This window comes from Melopsittacus undulatus, chromosome Z, assembly GCF_012275295.1.
Source record: "Melopsittacus undulatus isolate bMelUnd1 chromosome Z, bMelUnd1.mat.Z, whole genome shotgun sequence".
Lineage (NCBI taxonomy): Eukaryota > Metazoa > Chordata > Aves > Psittaciformes > Psittaculidae > Melopsittacus > Melopsittacus undulatus.
Genome location: NC_047557.1, coordinates 100,796,356 through 100,816,387, shown reverse-complemented (window position 1 = coordinate 100,816,387; position 20,032 = coordinate 100,796,356). Strand labels below are relative to the sequence as shown.

The window sequence follows — 20,032 nt, the reverse complement described above, 5'->3', positions numbered from 1 at the left end:
ATTTAGTAACAGAAGTGCCACATTATTCACTTATCAATATTCTTTAGTGTCCCTTAGCAGCATATATTAGCGCTCAAAACATGGAAAGTAATGGACAGGTGGGAAAACCACAGAAGTCTCCTTGCTCACAGGTCATGTACAGATGATCACAAGCTACTGGATTGTTATGACTTCCATTACCACCGAACCATATCATATGACAAGTTTTTGTGCTCTTATCCCACTGTAAGTGCCAAAGAAAATGTATTAGTTTCAACTTCCATTCTTAAACCACAAACATGGTTTAACTCACTTTTCCTTGCAACTTTTATGAGCTAATAGCTCAAAAAACGGTCGCTTAGCACAGATCAGCTGATGAGCAGGAAATAGTTGAGGCACGAGGCTTCCCTTTACCCCCTGTGTTAACAAACACACGGAGCTGTTGTAAGGAATCATGTGAGTGCTACTCATCCACTTCAGTGCAAAACAGGCACACGTGGCTTAAAACTGCTGACGAAGAGCTCAAAATTAATGCAGAATGGAGATAAAAAATCCCCTAAATATTTGCTTCCTCCTATTTTTTTTGCTCCAGTGGAAAACAGTTGAACAGCAAATACTTCTGGAGGAGCTTGAGGGTTCCTGGGGATTTGCAGAGATTCCAGCTGAAGTGTGACAATGCCTGCTGATGCTCAAGAGGCAGCAGTTACTTTTCTGCATCAAAACACAGCTGAGGGTGTGAAGAAAAACTATCCCAGCATTTCACTGCTTGCTTTCATGGGAAGTTTAAAAGCAGGGCCCAGAGTACAATTAGTTAAAAACCAAAAAAACTGGATGCTGAAGTGATTTCCTACATACACGCATGCAGCCACAACCACTTGGGTAGACACAAGATGTCAAATATGACATACAAATAGTACACATACACAGTACGTACACAAATATGTGCTATGTCATAGTACCAATGCCTTTTTATAGATAAAGTGATGTTGATTTCAACAACAACAAAAAGATTAAATCATGCTTTCCTTCCCTATCTTGTACTCTCACACACCTCAACACATATCATGCTCTATATAGATGCAGAGAAATGTGCACACACACATTTACAAACATGTACTTGTAGAAAACCTTTTTTCCAGAGTAGCCTTATTCTACATGTACTAATGCAACTGCTCAGACAACCAGCAAGACTCCACTTACAGACATTTAGAGTGTGGAAGCTTTTTACTCTTCTAGAGTTTACAGTTTCTTACTTCATGACTCCTTTAGCATGAGACTTAGCTGAATGCCGCTGTTGCATGACAGAATTTGCCTCTCTCTAAAACAGAGGGCTCAGGAAAACATAGTCATCCAAACATTTCACTTACAACCAGCATGAACTCAAAACATCTTAAAGAGAATCAAGAAATGCAGCTCAAGAAAGATGAAATTTGCAGATCCTTGTTAGAAACAGATATTCCAAGGGGAAAAATCATGGCACTAGGCTATAATTTTTTTAAAAAGTAACTTAATCTACATGTCAGAGTGGCACACCATCACCCAATACTAGTCTTTAAAGAAGATATTTGGCCAGCAGTATTTCACAACGCAGGAAAAAAGAACAATAAGTACTCAAACAAAGGTTCTGACGTGTCTCCAAATGAAATGACCTTTCCTAGTGTCACTTCTGTGAAAGTATTCCTGATTAAAGTCTCAGTAAAGAATACTTAAAATGTTGAGGGAGTTATTTTTTTAATACAAATCATATTGCTTCCCTACAAGAATACTGTATATGGTCAAAAGTTCAGAGTACTGGTAGCTTCTCAAAGCCTTTGAGTTCAAGAACCTTTATGATGTGAGCTGCTTCACTTCAGGGCAACATTCATGTTCTAGCCATATGTCTCACAACTTATTAATATTCAACAGGAACAAAAAAAAATTCAAAACACATTTATTTAAGTGCCCTGGCTAGAAAGCTTCTTACAGGAATATTTTCATGCTGTAGATATTTTAATACAGCTCAACATTTAGTAAAGTGTGACTGGGATCAAATGTTAGGAATTTTGCTGACACCTGACATGGAAATTCTGCTAATTTAATCACTTATTGACTCATCACTCAAAGTAAAAGCTTCTTTTTCTTACCTCATGTATGCATAAGCACCTAATAAAGCCATCTTATCAAAAAGAACTAAAGCAGATATGAAAGATCTGTTTCTCCCAAGACAGCCATATAATGAAAAAATATCTGCTTAAACCTTGGCAATAAATGTTCTCTGGTTAGTGTGAACTGCAGCCCACATCTGGCCATAGTGACAGTTGGTAACAGAGAAAAGAACATACTGTACACAATCTAAACAATCCAGTTAGTAGATTTGAGAGTGAAGAGGCCAAAGACAAGAAGGTATAAACTGCAGGGATAAAAGCATCTTACAGGAGCAATGAAATAAGCTTGAGCAAATACTTTTGAGTCCACAGACAAAGTACTTAGCTTACATGTTATCATTCTGCAAGCTGTTTATTAAAACAGAGAGACCAGAACAGATTTTGCCCTTTAAACCAGCCACACATAATGTGAGATCATTCCAACTGCAACATTAATTTTAAAGACCAAAGTAAAATTGTGCTTAAAAGTCAGTTATGTTCCTACCTGCCCATCTTGACCTACATGAACTTGATGTATCTGCAGGTTTCCCTGTAAAATAAGAGCAGTGACAATTAAAATGAGTTTCCAATTCTAAAAGTTGGGTCTGTCCTGAAAAAGGCCTGTTTCTCATCTCATTACTAAACAACTTCAATATTAAGGAAATCTATTAATTTAGGAAATTCTGCTGAGGGTTATCTTGGCAACTCAGCTACAATTCGATGGTCAGCACTTTAACCACAGAGGATAAACAGACTAAAAAGCAAGGACACTTTTCAGCACCAGCATATTTTGCTTTCTGAAAGTTACTGTATGATGTACAATATTTTTATGCAGAGTTTGTTTGCATGGCTTTTGAGGTAAGCTTTGGGGTTTTCCTTATTTATATAAAACTGCAAATTTAAACTACTAAACTAGAATTAGCAGTATTAACACTTCTACATGTGTGGAGTATGATCTACTATTGGTTGTTATGAAGGTACTGCCTGTGCTACCAGATTTTTTTATTCCATCAAAATTTGATACCAAGACCATTATAGTTCTGCCACAGAAGTTACACTACCACAAAATAAAAAAATCAATATTGTAAAGTATTTAAAGGAAACTGTAGCTACAAAGTAAAAAGGAGAGCAGTATCTTTCAAAATGAAGCTTTTATACATATGGTCAGATACGTCTTTTCAGAAGTATACTTGGATTATAAACAGTTTCCCAAACACAGAGACATGCAGTGAAACAGCACGTTTCTTTCAGGAAAAGAACCCAGAAGTTCTTTGATTTGCATATTTTCTGCATTTCTCTTACTGGCAGCACTTCTTCTTATTTGAAGCTGTGTACATTGTAATAAATTTAAAACCAGATGTTTTCATCTGTCATGGCAGATGTAGTCCTTAAAAGTCTTACACACAGGAACTTCAGAGGAAGCCAATAGGCACCTCAGGATCAATTACAATTAGTATCTGCTGAATCATAACTTTTTCAGTGTCTCTTTACCCAAAACCTGCTTCAGTTTGTTGCAGTACATTATACATCCCTTTAGACCCAGAACATTTTGGTCCTTCCGTATTTCCCCCTAGGTCTGAGAAGCTCTTCAAAGAAGACTGGTTTTAACTACAATATTTATATAATATTTACAATAATATTTATTCTACAATAGCTCCCTTTGTTAACAATACCCCTCTTCAACAAAAGGGTTTTATGAGATGAGATTTAAGACACTTTGGAAATGGATTAAGCCTACTCACAAGCAGATGCACTTTACATTGAGTAAAAAACACTACAGAGAAATCATAGCTTAAAATTGTAGGCTGCATTTATGTTTAAACTTATATAGTTATGGCTTTCATGTAAACTAAGTGCACAAGAAATCAGCAGTCTTAGCAGTTAGGAGTCTCTATACATTTTTAAATGCCCTAGTGTGAGTCTTCCATCTCCATGGCAGTGGGGTTGGAACTAGAGGATCTTAAGGTCCTTTCTAAACCTAACTATCCTATGATTCTATGAAATAACCAACAGCACTCTCACCCAGGTAAATTCAGCTGGCTTTAACAGCTGTTTTCCCTGAGTGGGGGGGGGGGGGAAGTCAAAATTAGAGGGTTCACTAGTGGATTTATCAATTTCCATACACTATGATTATGGAAAACAATATGAAGTGCAAATACCTCAGTGCCAGATTACTTGATTAGTTCACTTCATTCTGCAATGTTATCTTTACTAGACAGATAAAGTTTTTTCCAAGTCCTGTTCAACAGTTCCCACAGTTAAAGACAATGAGTATTCTGAACACATTGAGTTCATAAACCTAATTAAAATAATTTCACTTCTCAAAGGCAGTGCAAATACCTAAACTGGTTTACTCTGTAAGTACTAAGTTTCCAAAGACTATCAGCCACATACAACAGTCATTCACGTAACACACACACAGAGCTGTCTTGGTTGGTCCAGAAAACACCCAAAGCAAACAAACAAAAAGAAACTCACATCCCACACATACCCCCCCCCCCCCCCCCCCCCCAGACAGAAAGAGCATATTGCATATACTGCCATAAAGCTCATTTCAGCCTGACTCCACCTCATGCTCTCACTTCTACTTCTGCTGGTCTCTGTAGACTAATGTAACAGATCCCAGAGGTTCAGCGTTAGAATTGGGGCCCTATGTTCTGGCCAACATCTTATCCATAGGTACCCAAACTTTTGGCTCACCTCACTGTCCTGCGTGATTTGGACTTGCTCGCCTTGGGGAACCTGGGCTATGTGGAGATGGCCCTGTGGGATCCGCAACAAAAGAAAACACCAAGAAGCATCAGAAGACAATCATAACTAGAGGAAGAGGCTATTAACTTGGATTCAATACAGCTTAACGTACGGAAGCCAAATGCTTATTCAATGAAAACCACTAAAGAGAGCTTTAAAAATAATAAAGTGCATACATATTTCCCCATCTTGTTATGCAAAGTATAAGCAGAAGGACTTTGAAGGAAGAATGGTTCATTTTCACATAAAAGTAAAGAAAATGGGCATAATATATAACATTTATGTAGCACATTTCTCTACAGACACAGTGTCTGCATTTTTGATTGATACACAAAGTATGGGACTAACTTGCTCTGGCATATTAGCATTGTGCCTGAAACATTAATCCCATTTAAAGATCTTGGAAATTCAGTTCTTAAAGCAGATACACCAAGACTAGCTACTTGCTAAGTGAGGTTTTAAATGGTTATTTGTAAGTGTCCAAAGGGCTTTATGCATTCCCATAGTTAGGCTGAAGTACAGTACCATGCTAAAAACTCTCAAGCTGCTGCAAATTGGCATGAAATAGGTAATTTGAATGCAGTTACATTGGTTTCTGTTAGTGGAGAATCTGTCGTAACAGTTTTAATAATGTTAATACTGTGTACTGCTGACCATACCCACCACTTCAAAACAGTATCAAGCCAACCATTTGATCAAAACATGGATAAGAGTGGACGGAATTCCTTGTGCATCCTGACTAGCCCAGTGAAGTCCTTGCTACTGTGATTTACCTGAAGGGAGATTGGATTTTAAATAACCTACTTCAGGGTTTATAAGGCTTTGTGTTCATTTTAATATGCCTGCATGAGACAGAGATTAAAGATAATCATTTGGAATTCTGTCAAAGGCTCTTCTTATTTTATAACACAAGAACAATTGCATATGATTTTCAAAGAAACACAGATCCCTCTATTTCAAACAGTTTCATTTCCTCTAGAAGGAAACTGTCTATTTATAGGAAGAAAAAACATACTGAAAGTATTGCTCTGACAATAGGGACCGTATATAAAATTATACCACAGACCAGTCCATGTTGAGATTAGAATCACTTTCCCTCCTTAACATCAAGCTCTCAGGACTCCCAGGAAAAAGCACTGAACATTTAAAAGACCCATTTATAGAGTTTTCAAATATAAGCCACCCTCCCTTCTGATTAAAGAGAGAGGGGAAGAAGGTGACTTTATTCATCTTTGCATTATGCAGCATTCCAGAAGAGAACTGCTCACTCATCTTTTGCAGATACACAGCTGACCTTCAAAGGACAGTCCTTTTGGTTTGTTCACAAATCCAAGTCAATACTGATTTCTTGCCCCAGTGACAAGTACAGCAGCATCATTTGAGAGTTCTGAAGGTTTTAAATGGCTTTTGGTTACCCTTGGGACCTGCCTGCTGACTGTGATGGGGATCAGCATGTTGGCCCACACACAGAGTGGGTTCTACCCACGACCATTTTGTCTGATCTCAAAAGTTAAGCAGTTTGGGTCTTGTCTAGGGTTAGACAACAATATAGGAGCACCAGGAGACTTTCCCCAAGGCTGGACAGTCATGAGTGGCAGGGTATGTGGGACAGTATGGGCAAGTATCTGGTCCACTGGGCCTCTCCAGTGCTTTGGAAGCATTGGAGATGGAAGGCTGCTGTATGGAGTCCCCAGCAATAAGCTGTAGAACTGCTGAAGGGGATGGTGAATTATTTTGAGCCTGGTGGGCCCATGACACTTCAGGCCATCAGAGCAGAGATGCAACACAGAGATGGACTCATGATCGAGGGGTGGACTTAACAGTGGACACTATTGCCCAGGTGATTCACGAGCATGAATACTGCACACAGCCTCTAATGCTCTGAAAGACTGTTACAAGAGATGGAGCCTGACATCATGGACCAGACAGACTCAGCAGCATTATAGGGACTGGTCCATGCACTAAGATAAGGGTGCACTGAGATAAGAGTGATGGTGAATTGAAAATGTGGGATCTGAGCATGACATAAATGGTATGGAATAAGGTGTGGATACTGTCCTGGGTTCAGCAGTAGCAGTCATTTTTATTCCTTCTTGGTAGCTGGTGCAGCGACTTTCGGGCTGGGAACAGTGCTGATAGTACCTATGTTTTGAGTTACTGCTCAAATGTTTACTCTGGCCAAGGACTTTCTGAGTCTCATGTTCTGCCAGGGAGGAGGAGAGGCCAGGAGGAAGGAGAGACAGGACACCTGACCCAGGCTAGCCAAAGAGGTATTCCATACCATAGCACGTCATGCCCAGGATGTAACCGAGTTACCTGGAAGGGCTGGAGCTCTGGGGGTTGGAGGAGGTATCAGTCAGTGCTCATTCGGGCAGGGTGGGGTGAGTTATGGGTCGGTGGCTGGTGAGGTGTTGTATTCTCTTCACTTGTTATTTCCTTTATCATTATTATTATTATTATTGGTAGTAGCAGTAGTGATTTGCGTTATACCTTAGTTATTAAACTGTTCTTAGCTTTTGGGAGCTACATTCTTTGGATTCTCCTCCCCAACTCTCTGGTAGCTGGGGGAAGAAGGGGGGGAGTGAGTGAATGAGATTGTGGTTGGGTTGTAAACCACGACAGTTCTTTATATGTAAATTATTCAGTTGGACAGATTTTCTCCTCTCCTGCACTGCCTCTCTTACCTGGGAAGAGAATACTAATACCTATCAAATATCTATTCATTACCCCACTTCAGGCTCTTCTTTGTAATGACATTGACCAAAACTCTTGCAACAGCCAGACCACTAGCTACTACATTTTATATCATTGACTAAAATCTCAGGAATTCTTGATTATTTGCCTATTTCCACCTGTTTTTTTAGCCTGGTTTCTAAGGGAAGTGGTCTTATGTGGTCATCATGCAGAGCAGGCACATACATCTCTGTGCACGCTTCTGTTTTGTGCTTGGACACTGCTTAGCCCACTTGAGTTTTGGGGTTTTGTGGGTTCTATTTTGTTTGAATTTGAATTTGAAACAATCCTTGTAGCCAAACTGTAGTATACAGGAACTAAAGCCAACATGAGGTTTTTTCAGAGTACACTAAAACCTTATCTAAAAATAATCATGGCTGAGTTATGGTAGGAGTCCCAGGCTTAAAAAATGTCAATATTTATAACTTTTACTTATATACATACATCTAAATGAATACACATGTAAGGGATTCAGCTAGCAGATGTTCAAAAATGCCTAAGAATGCAGAGTTTTTTTAATGAAAATAAATAAATAAATGCATTCTTGTTTTGAAAGTCATAGCTGGAACTACCTCTGAAGTGTAAATTATACATTGAGTATGTCTGCTATTATTATTATGGCAAGTGCAAGCAAACAGCCAGGTGGAGACTAGTCATTCATTCTATATATAGTAATTGATGTGCATTTGTTTGCAATAATTGCATGAACACATCCTGTATGAAGATTTTTGCCAAATAAGACTTTTTTTTATATGCTTTCAATATTTATTTTCTGAAAATCACCCTTTAAATTATGATAGGCCGCACTTCAAAACAAAAAATGAAAATTAAACTGAAGCAAAGTTTGCAATAAACTAGGTTAGTTAAATGGAATAATTTAGAGAAAGTTGAGTACATACTACTTGGACTTGTCCATCTTCTCCTATTTGGTGGATCTGAACCTGCTGAGCGTTGGCTAGTGCATAGTGTAGCGCTTGTGGTTGGTTCTGCTGGATCTCATTAGAAGCTGAAACTGAACTCTGCGAACCCTCTGAAAGAGAGACAAAAATCCAGCTTTGTGACATGTGTTTATCTCATACCAGTGTCCAGGCAACAACGAATTATGACTTAAAAGCTGTGGAAAACAAACGCAGTCAGTAAGCAGACACAGGTTATTTGTGCATTAATACTCTTACACATGCTTGTAGATTTGCTACAGATTCACAAGGTGTTTCAAAGGCTATTTTGTCTCTGAGAAAGTGTATGTTTAAAAGCACCCTTTGAATCTAGATTAAAGATTCTACAATAGTAAAAGTTGTATCAAAGCAAAACCACATACATTTTCTAAAAAGGAAGACACCTGGTGTTACCTTCAGAAAACAGGAAAACCATTGCGTGATTTCAAGAGGATAATGATTTGCATTAGAAGCAGATGTATCACAGATTCCTTTCTAGATATTCCAGCTGCAGGGAAAGGATCCTTATATATCTGATGTTACCTATGCTTTCCTACAGACCAAGACCCCATTAGTGGGTAAATATATCACGAGATTCCATATATCCTTCTAGCAAACAGGAAAAAGACCTGGAGCTATCAATCAATGACAGTTTTTCAGCACATGTGACAAGTTCAAGTAGATGCTGCTAGGAAAGAACCTTAAAATGCCCCAGTATCATACTAATATCATACTAATATCACACTACAATTCTGCACCAGTCCTAGTTTTTCTTCCTTTTTTTTTTTTATTATTTAAGACATATTAGAGAATGGGACTGTCAGAAAGGGCATTTGGAATAATGCATTGTTTGAAGAAACACTTTACATACAGCATTCTTATAAATGATTTTACCATTTCTCTTTCACTACACCACAAAAATACACCGAATGAAATCTCTGAAGCATTAAGTGGTTTACAATTCTTCTAAATTATTTATTGCTCTGACAATGACTTCTATGCTATAAGATAACGTAAAACACATTAATATCCAACATTTAGTTAGAGTGAATACCACAGGGCTTTCAATCTCTCCAAGTACCGGAAACTATAATGAAAATATTTAAGAAACAGTGTCACTTACTTCCATTGTAGATCATTTCCTTACAAGATTTTATGTATTGCTTAAATAAGCACCAGATAGGCCTTGTCCTGCTCAGAGATGACTGATGGTTGATAAACTTTGATTTTTTTTTAATTATTCGAGGTTTTTTTTAAGCCAGCACAGGAGGAAGTCATGTCTTAATAAAATTTTAATACATCTACTTAATACTTTAAGATTTATACTGAAAAGAGAATGTTAATTTTGCAAGAATGAGCCTTGTTCACTTATACAAATATCTTAATGGAAATGTTCCTTAAAAAAATCATCCATTCTTTGGGTTTTTTTTTTTCACCCTGTCTCCAAATGTTTGTGTAAGAAGATAATTTTGGAGTTTTATGTCTAAACATGGGGACTGGAAACTAACTCAAAACCACCACGTTGGTATTTACTTACTTGTTGAAAGTTTAGTCGCTTAACAGTTCCACTAGACAGCTCTAATGGATGTTAATCTGCAAACACATAACTACAACCAGAACACTTTTGCAGTAATTGAGCAAAACACTAACAAGCACATGGGTTTGCTCTCTTTTGGGCATCCATCTGTAATACTTTACATTTGACTAGGAGGTAACTGAAGAACATTTATAATTTCTTAAATATAGTCTTGCTGCGTATAGTGCTACTCCAGTATTTCCTGCACTGTTGTCAACACAAGTTTGCTGTACAGAATTCCAGATGGGATTAACAAATCACAGTTGCCAGAAAAGTCACGTACCTAGCAGGAAAAACTGCACCATCAACCAAATAATAGAGTGATTTTTTCCAATTCTGATACTAAATCATGCTTTCCATTGGCAGTGGCTTTGCCATGGCCACTGAAAGGAGCAGATACTCCAAAAATATCATTTATCTGAGCCTTGTTGTCTTTCATTTTTCCTCTCATTTCCATTACTTCAGCCCTGATAATATTTTATGCAATTAATTTTCTGTATATTTTAATAATAGCATTTTTGGATGCTAAAGAACTAAGCAAACCCACTGCTACTTATCTTGCTTCCTACAAGCTACCACTACTCCATCTGTTGTGATTTTGTCTTTCCATTATGCTGCCAAGCCCCCAATACATAATTCAGCAGCCAAGCTGAGTTACAACTCAAAGCTGGTCAAACCAGCATCCAAGTGCATAATCCTTCATTTCAATGTGCGTGTACACACACACACACACACAAGTAACCTTCATACACTCAAACACAGAGCATAAATGTAAATACACACAAAAAGCAAAACTGGGCCTGGGATACAAGCACGTAAAAATGTGTTTCCCTTACAGATTTAGTAACTTTCTATCAGTAGTCTTCCTGTAGCTTACACTTACCATTACACAAACTGCAGTGCTGTACTTCTGAGAAAACACGAAGATTCATTTACAATGAGTATTTCTTTCCTGATTTAAGTTATGCAATAAAACACTACCAAAGAAATAAGAGCTGCAGCAGACATATATTTACATATATATTATATGTACATATTGGCATACATTTTTAACTATAAAGGCCAAAAGCCTTTATTTGTAACCCATCTTTTTCTTCAGAGATGCCAGGTAGGAACAGCAGACACAGACTGAATGCAGTCATACTGTACATCTCACACAGCCACTTATAAATAGATTTCAGTTTGGCTTAACTGCAATAACCACAGTTGGGTTTTCTTTCTTTTTTTGTTGGATTTTGGTGGGGTTTTTTTTTTCTTAGGAAGAAAGAAGAGAGAGGATTCAACAGTGTCTAAAAATAAAACATCCTTTATAAGTATTGTTTTTCCTCTCTAAATCTCTGACCAGACAAAAGTAATTATTTATCCGTTTTTAAACATTCCCCATTAAAAACAAACACAAACATGAATAGCACACGGCTTGAATGGAGGATGTGTCAACAGTTATAAATCACTATCATGTAAACTATCTAGCCTCACATTTGCAACTTTCACATATTTGAGAATCCCTGGCACTAAGAAGCTACCCAGCTGAACTCCTGCTTTGAAATCTTCCACTGTACTGGTTACAAAGGGGTACTTTGACATGAACAAACAGCTTATGCCATGCTACTACTGAGTATGTTTTCCATGGTGCTCCCAAAGCAACCTGCGCTACATGGAATAGCCTAGGAGCTATCCACAGAATGGACAATGCTGCACTGACTGGTCCACAGGTGATTATGCTGTGATATAGGGGTGAAAAAAACTTGAGTGAAACATTCCTTCCTTGCAAATTTCAATTGGACCTATTACATTTTACCTACTTGTTTACTGCATGTGCTTACGAGCTGTAAAGTAAATTGAGCCTAAGTGAGTTTGCCTTCTCAGATGAATGCTCAACAGTTGGCAAAATCAGCCCTGCTGAAGCAGTTACTTCTGTTACATCTCTCAATGCTGATGTTCTGCAGACACTGCTGAGCAAGATGAAATTCCTCAGACAAATATCACTTGCAACTGTTTCAAGAAGGTGTGTGGTTAATTCCCAACTAAGATGAGTTTTGAATTTCTCACTTCAAAGCAAAACCTTCAGTGTTTTCTGATTCTTTCCTATTCTATTTCATAGTTATCAGCACAGCATCTGGCTTCGCATTTTGGAAGGAAATGCAGGAGGTACAAATTCCATAGCAGAGGGATTCAGGCTTATTCTCCTTGTGTTGTTATTCACACCCGTTTTCCTGGTGTATAGGCCTCCCAGCCTCACACTTCTGCTTCTTGCAGATGTGTAGTCCTAGTAAGGAAAGGTTAATAGCCCGAGACAGCAAAGCAGTCCTCAAACAAGAAGCAGAGAAAACACCATTACTGAACAATTAATAGAAATAAAACTGTACACTGTAAACCATTACCTCTACCTCACTCAGCCAGCACTAAATGCCTCCAATTCTGCAGAACAGCTTTGAAGATTTGGCTGCACATCCATTTTTGTATGTGACATCTCAGCACAGGCTGAGCACTTCTACATACAAATCCCAAAGTCTTAGAACTAATTAAAAATTCCAACATGGAAAACTGTGATAACAGCTTTAACAATCTGAAGAGAAATTAAAAGAAAGGGAGAAGGCACTCTTCAATTAATCCTCCTCCCAAAAACCTCATTTCCTAGTGCCTTCCCTCCATAGACTGCTAGCATTTATAAAACAAGTATCTCGCTAAATTATCATGGCAGCCATGTGTACAACTCATCAGAAAAAACAAAAGAAGAGAAAAATACACATTAAGGACCAAAGTGTTGGCACTGAGAAGAGCAGAGCAAACCACTGCAATTAATACCTCAATTTCAATGAAAGGCAACAGCTTCAAACAGAAAAGCCAGATACAATAACAAAACCCAAGTTCTGCCTAAATGTAACAGTCTGCTATTACAACTCTATGCAACCCATAAATCTTGTGGCTACTGTAAAGCTTCACAGTCAATAAAGTGTAGAACAATCTCAATTAATATCATTAGGGGCAAAGGACTCAGAAGAGGTACTCATTTATATTGTCCTACTGGCTTCCTTAGACATATTTCTGTCTGCAGATCCATTCCTCTTGAGCTCTTAACACTTGAACACTATCACAGAATTACAAGGCCAAAAGCTTGTAAGACTACGTAAGGACTATGGCTTCAACCTCCTACTTTTCTACATCATCTGTGTAGCTAATTTTTCCACATGATAAAAAGAGCAGAGAAGAAATCTGTTATCACTTTCGGCAGCACAATTCAAATCAAAGCCACGTGCTACATAAACTTTTATGTGCAACAAGCAAAAAAAGCCTTTGACATGTCCAACAAGTACACAAGAATGAAGCTCAAGAATAGCAATCCTCTTTAAATGTAAATAGTGCAGACATTTATTGTGCATGCAGTAACTCAAAAGTCACAAAACTGCAGAACAGCTGATCCTTGCACACACTTGACAGAAAGCACCAATAAACCTTCTGCTGTATTATTATATATCTATTATATATTCTATGACATAAAGAAAGTTATCTTGCTATTATCAGCCCCCAGAGGTAATTGATGAAAAATATTATTTCAAGCCAACCAAATGAGACATTTTTGGATTTGACCCTTTTTTTCTGTTGCACTTCTTGGTCATAATTTTGTTATTAAGTACTACAATTACAAGTTCAGATGTGGAAAAACCTTACCAAACTCTGGAAAAACTTCAAACAGGGAACGTGGTGTTCATTCATTCACGCTTAGGACATTGAAATCAGATTTAAACCTCTTAATGATGCTTTCAGAACAGCTCAGCTGCACAGCAGACACTGTGATACTATGCATCTACTAAGGCATCTGTTGTTGATAGCAACAGTGCATCTTAAGAAGTGCTCTCTGAAGAATACGGGAATATCTTCCAGGGTAAACCTTAAACCTTCCCTAGGAAATGATCATAATTTAGCTAAGAACAATGGGTTTAAGTACTTCTGCAGATAGCTTAGGTTTATCATATTTAATCTGGTAAAAGAAGGGAGAGCATGTGCAAATCTTACTCCCAAGTGTCATCATTCTGAAACGCTCACTTATAAGAGGTGAAATAAAAGCACTTTCTTACTGAACTTGTGCAACACCACTGGTGTATCTGAACTACCAGAGAACATGATGACACCTTACCTTAAGGTGCCCAGCAACCTAGCTTGACTAGTCACTAGTCACAGAACACTACATTCCCTGATCCAACTAAGTCACTACAGCTTCTTTGAACAGAAGCCAGTCTTGCGCTGAGTGAGTGAAGCCGAAGCTTTTAAGAACAGCTCTGCAGACATTGTGCAAGATAGTACAAGGCATATACCAGCATCCTTCACAGTGCAGACACAACACAGTGGCCATTCACAATCTTCTAACAGACTTTTTTCTTCATTGTATCTTTTGCATGAAGCATCTACTATACCCAACAGATAAACTACACAAATACCTGTCATATGTGTATTGACACGGAGTAACATGCTACTCAGTGAAACCAAACAGGTATTCTTCTGCAGAAAGCAGCAACAACAGTAGGGTGGAGACCTGACATGAAGCACCTAAAAGCTGATCTTAATAACTATAACTAACAATAATAATGGGAAAGACAGTTTCTCAAGTAGCTGTATTTCAGACTGTTAAAGACTCACCTTAAATTGCCCCCGAAACAAATGCTACCATAAAAACTGTCTGGGTTCATATGTAACACTTTAAAAAGCCGTATTTGACAGCTATGTTGTCATAACTGTGAAATACAGACCTCCTTTGCTTCAGAGCTGTGAAATATTACTTCTCTTTCTTGCTAGCTGGCAGCAGGAATTCTGCTATATCCACTGTACAGTGTGTATAATAAGGAACAGATGCCTGTGAATTATGATGCTGTAATTCCACTGAGGGGTTCCAGGGATGTGAAGCCACAAAGGCAAAGTCTGAGCAGCTCACGAAGTTACCTGAAAAGAGCAGTGGAATTACAGCCCTGTCCTGCAAAAGTTACCTTTTAAACATCTGGGAATCAACTCCTTTTTTTCTTGCATCTTTTCTTCTCTTTCTTTTCCCTATTCACTTATTTAGCCTCTCAACCGACTTTCCTGTTTTTCCTCATACCCCTCTTCTCTCTTCAGGGGAAATACCATTCCCACCTGATTTGGGAATGCAAATTAGTTTTGCAAAGGAACACCTGAGTCCAGAAAGGTGGTTTGCTTTTCTCAAGACTTTTTTCACCACGGGTATGAAAATGCAGTGGTGAATTCATCTAACATCTTTATGGCCTCCCAGAAAATGATGCCAATGACATTCTGAGTAAGAGCAGTATTTTAAAGAAAATTAACAAAAGACTCTGGATCCATGGGAACATTTTCACATACCGTTACCAGAGGCAGCTGTTAATGTTATTGCCGGTACTCTACTCTTGGCTGCACAGTCCATACAGTCCTGCCAATGACGTGCCAAGATGTCTCAGCTGAACTTCATCATCTTCTGGACCAAAGACATCTTTATAAGGACATGTAGCCACTTCTTTGCTATTAGGGGACACACAGGAGGCCTAAAAACTGCTGGGAAAATCATGGATGTTGATGTAGACCACAGGCAACCAGCTCAACTCCAGCTGAATGAGTGAGCCTGGGCACACAACCTAAAACACCAAGGTGGCTCTTGCCGAACCAGCCCATGAGTGTCCATACCTGCTACTCCCACCTGCCCAGACAGCCTACTACTGAAATCCCAGGAGTTAATTCAGGTGTCCCTGCACCTATGGAACAATTTGTTCACAAATCAGGTTTGTGGAACTGGGTGGGGGGAAACTTGAGTTTCCAGCTTACCAACAGAAAAACCCCACCAAAACTTGTTATCTCATGGCCTTCTGAAAACAAGAATCCACTGAGCCTGAGTATGTTTTACATCTCTACACAGGACTCCCCAGATCTCCAAACCAAGAGATTAAAGATTAATATTTTTTAATAATACATCTTAACAACAGTCAAGGAGTACAGACTAATGAGCACAGGCCCGTAATATTCACTTACTACTGCACTTTTATTCTAAAATACTGATTGCTTAGAGACTGAAAATAAAAATCCCATTAACATATATGGCTTATGGTTATCATTACGTTGATTAGTTGTTTTAATTTGAGAATTTTGGATATGATTCCCAGTTCCAGCACATAAAATTTTCCATTGAAAGCAGATTTTGGCATTCTTTGCATGAGATACAGTGGTTAGTGTTAACATGCAACCAAAAATTTTATGCAGGCAAATAAACTTACTTCCTTTTCTTTGGGCTCACTTCCAAAACACTGTTTTTAATATATGACGTACAAGTGTCCCATAACACTGCTTTATATTAAAAGCATGAGCCAGAAACGTCCTATGAGAACACTTCTTAGGCCAGTATTTTTCATTTGTTATTATTATTCATGTCTACATACCTATATGGAAATATAAAATCACCTACAACATATTTAAATTCTTCAGAGGAAAACACTTCAGGAACAAAATTTAGCACGTCCTACTAAATGGTGTGAACACACCAAGAAAGATTTATTCACTTAACTGCTATTGAATATCAGCTGCAGAAACATTTTGACCCTCTACTGAAAAAAAATTACCATGGTAAAAAAAAAAAACCCATACCATAGCATAAAGCTGCATGTACTTCAGTTAACACATGGAGGTTGATATTCTTAAACATCTCAGTGAAGGCAGGTATTCAGATAATGTACAAACCCACAAAGCCAGTCTCTTTCCACTCTGGAATGTCCTATGCTCATTTCTGGCAAATCCGTAATTTACTACTGTTCTAGAGGTAGACTCCCTTTTCCATCTCCTTGTGAACACACACATATACACATCTCACTTCCTTTCTACGATCTTTAATGCACTGCAATCAAGAGTATGACTGCAATTCAGAGATGAAAGAGGATTAGAAGCTCATCCCACCAGGGATCTACTTTGGTACAAGCACCACAAGGCCGGTGGAAGCCAACCACCACAGGAGGTGCTTGGCTTCCACTGGAGGCCCAGGATGATTTAACTGTGAATGGATAGCTTCACTTAGCACACAGATACACTCCTTGAGAAATACTGTAGATATACACACGCTGTAACAGAGAGGCCTCTTCACCAATGATAAATGATACTTCCAAAACAAAAATGCAAGAATATAAAATCAACTCCGAAACTTCAATTGTGAGAAACATGGGTTTCTCTATTTACCTTTGTTATGCAAAAATATCCACATTTGTAGGTACTACACACACACCTGTTGTAAATATAGTAAAGATCAAGGTAATTTTCAGGTGTATTGAAAGCAAATGGCATTATTGCCATAAGTTTCAGTTCCTGTTGGGGTTGGTTTGGTTACTGTGGGTTGAGGAGAGGATTGTGTGGTTGTTTTACCTGAACCACTGTAAGATGATGATGAAGGTGTTCGCCTTGAAAAGCTTTTCACAGCAAGGCTCTGCCCCCGCTGTTTCCGCCTCCAAGCTGTTCGGCATTTGGAGTCTATGCTTTGCTTGATTCTGTACCAGTCAGATTCTGTGATCCCAAATTTGTAAAACAGGTGACCTGTAATTAGAGAAAAACATAAAGGGCTGAAAATCAGTACAAATCTGGGTTTTTTTTCCCAGAAAACGCATAGATGGCACACACTGTCACACCTCATGCTTGACACTGCCTAAAGAAATACAATGACATTATGAAAAAAGCCAAAGCCATGGTGATGTGGTTTCAACAAATATTCACAAAAATAAATAACCATAGTTATGTATTTTTAAGTATCAGAATATTAGAAATTTCCTAATCCACACTTCTATCCATGGAAACTGCACTATTACATTAAAGCTGTGCAACACTAACAGAAGGATCCACTACTTCAAAGCCAAATCAAGAAAGATTTCTTTCTCACTGGTAGTGCCCCACAGTATGTATACATCTGGTAAGTACGAAGCCATATAAACCTCCCTGTTAAAAAAGGGCAAACCCTCTTTTAAAGCTCAGTTCAAAACTCATCGGAATCCAATAAAAATGCAATACAAAAAAAATAGAATCCTCTGAAAATGTTACCACTACTATTAAGTCATTTAAAGAGCCACATTACACACTTCCCAGTCTTCGGTGCTAAGTTGCCAAACTGTTAAACAAATACAACGTTCACTCATGAGTTGAGCTGAGTATTTTGAAACCAAGGTCATACAGATTGAGTCCTGCTGCCAACTCAAACCAGGTTCATTATCATGTGCACCCAAAAAGGAAGCCCAAGAAAAAGAGGGAGGAAAAAGACTATTTCAGGTATGACAAGAAATACTTGTTTCAACATCTGGACAAAAGGCTTTAAAAGTGGGAAGGAAGCGTTGTGCATTGTCAGCTGTTTCAAGGTTCCTCCCCATATTGCTACATACTTTTACTATTTCATTGTAAGCTTCCAAGTGGTTTAGATTTTGCATAAAGCATCAACAGTTGAGAGCATCTGCCTGTATGTTAACAGAAATCTATAATCCACGTGGCTGCAAAGAAGGAAAAAGAAAGCCCACACTTGAAAAAGAAAACCCAAAGGTTCAAACCTGAGGAATTAAAACAGAACTATGTGAACATGTATAACATTCTCTAAAACTTCAGTACTTATAAGCTTTCCCAGTTTAGATGTGGAATACTGCAGTTAAACATTCCAAAGCTGTAATAAATGCCTTTACTCAACATGACTATGCTTGAAAGATCTCTTTAAGATTTGTATATTCCTTTTGGTGTCAAGACAAATGATTTGAAGCCTACAGCGCAAAATTCCACGTTCACACAAACAAAGAGCTTTGTACTTCCTTTGTATTACAAATGAGCCCAGAGTCCTCAGAAACTGCAATTTGCAGGTTACTGATCTAACACAGTCAAGCACAGTACTTTATCTCTTATGTCATCATAATTTCTTAAACACATCTATTTTCTGACGCTCCAGATAATTTTTTCTATAATCTGTTCAAAAAGCAGTTTGAAATGAAGTAGAGAACATACAGGAGGAAAACACTGGTATCCAAAACCTAATTCAAAAGCACTTTAAAGGCCCCAAGATTTCTCACTGGCAAGCAACAGCAAGCATGTTACTTAAGAGACTGCTTTACAACCTCTACATTATGTGTCCAAAAAGGCAGTGGGAGTAGTAAAGGAGGAAAATCTGCTGAAATTATCTGCTGCTGTGTAAGTTCCCTTTCCATAGGTGTCAGCAAAAGGAAAGCACATTCTGCATTGTGAATACCGAGACCACATTTCTCAGTGTAATCTATTACTAATATGCACTACACAGAGAAATACATTTATAAATGTCTGTAGAAGTGTCCAATAAAAATAGTTGTGCTTTAACTCTTTATATGATTTCAGCTGTCAGTGCATACAAAAGTCCTTCTGTAGTCCTACATAAAGCAGTCACACGCTCTGTGGTGACTTTGAAATAGTGTCCATATTTCATTCATAAATACGTTTTAATGACTTGCACATTGTATGTTGTTCTGTTTGGAGACGTGAAGGAATCAACCATAGGTGAGAGAAAACTCTCAGAAAAGCAGTCTAGCTAAGAATTTGAACTATTACTCAATTCAAGGAGAAAACAAAAGAAACATAAATTAGCTGGGAAAAGACACCTCAGGTGCAGTGACCTGTGCACACAAGGAGACCTAAGCCATGTAGGACAAGTGCTGGAGAAAGATGATGAATGCCAGAACTGTGACATTGAACATCCCAGAGAAGACAGGAAAAGACCTTCTACTTACTGATCACAAAAGCTATCATTTAATCAATGTGATAAGGACTGGCCATGAAATACTGGATAGAGACACCACTAGTTTTGTGGAGAGAGCGCAACTACAGAGGAAAACATGGGAAAATCAATAACAAGCTAAACAGTGTAGAGTCAGACACGAAAACTTTAGGTTAGAGAGACCAAACACATCAGGCACAGATCTTCA

General features: G+C 38.2%; 1 protein-coding gene across 2 annotated transcripts in view; it reads right to left on the bottom strand.

Annotated features, from left to right (window-relative positions):
• Positions 1 to 20,032, bottom strand: part of BANP (BTG3 associated nuclear protein) — a 152,803-nt gene that overhangs the window by 65,111 nt on the left and 67,660 nt on the right. The window contains exons 8-11 of one of the 2 annotated variants that reach the window (XM_034073136.1): positions 17,481 to 17,648; positions 8,486 to 8,616; positions 4,803 to 4,874; positions 2,608 to 2,652 (exon numbers count right to left, since the gene is read on the bottom strand). In XM_034073136.1, the coding sequence (XP_033929027.1) occupies positions 2,608 to 2,652; positions 4,803 to 4,874; positions 8,486 to 8,616; positions 17,481 to 17,648 (416 nt within the window). The remainder of the gene's footprint in view (positions 1 to 2,607; positions 2,653 to 4,802; positions 4,875 to 8,485; positions 8,617 to 17,480; positions 17,649 to 20,032) is intronic. The other variant, XM_034073137.1, reaches the window with a different exon arrangement.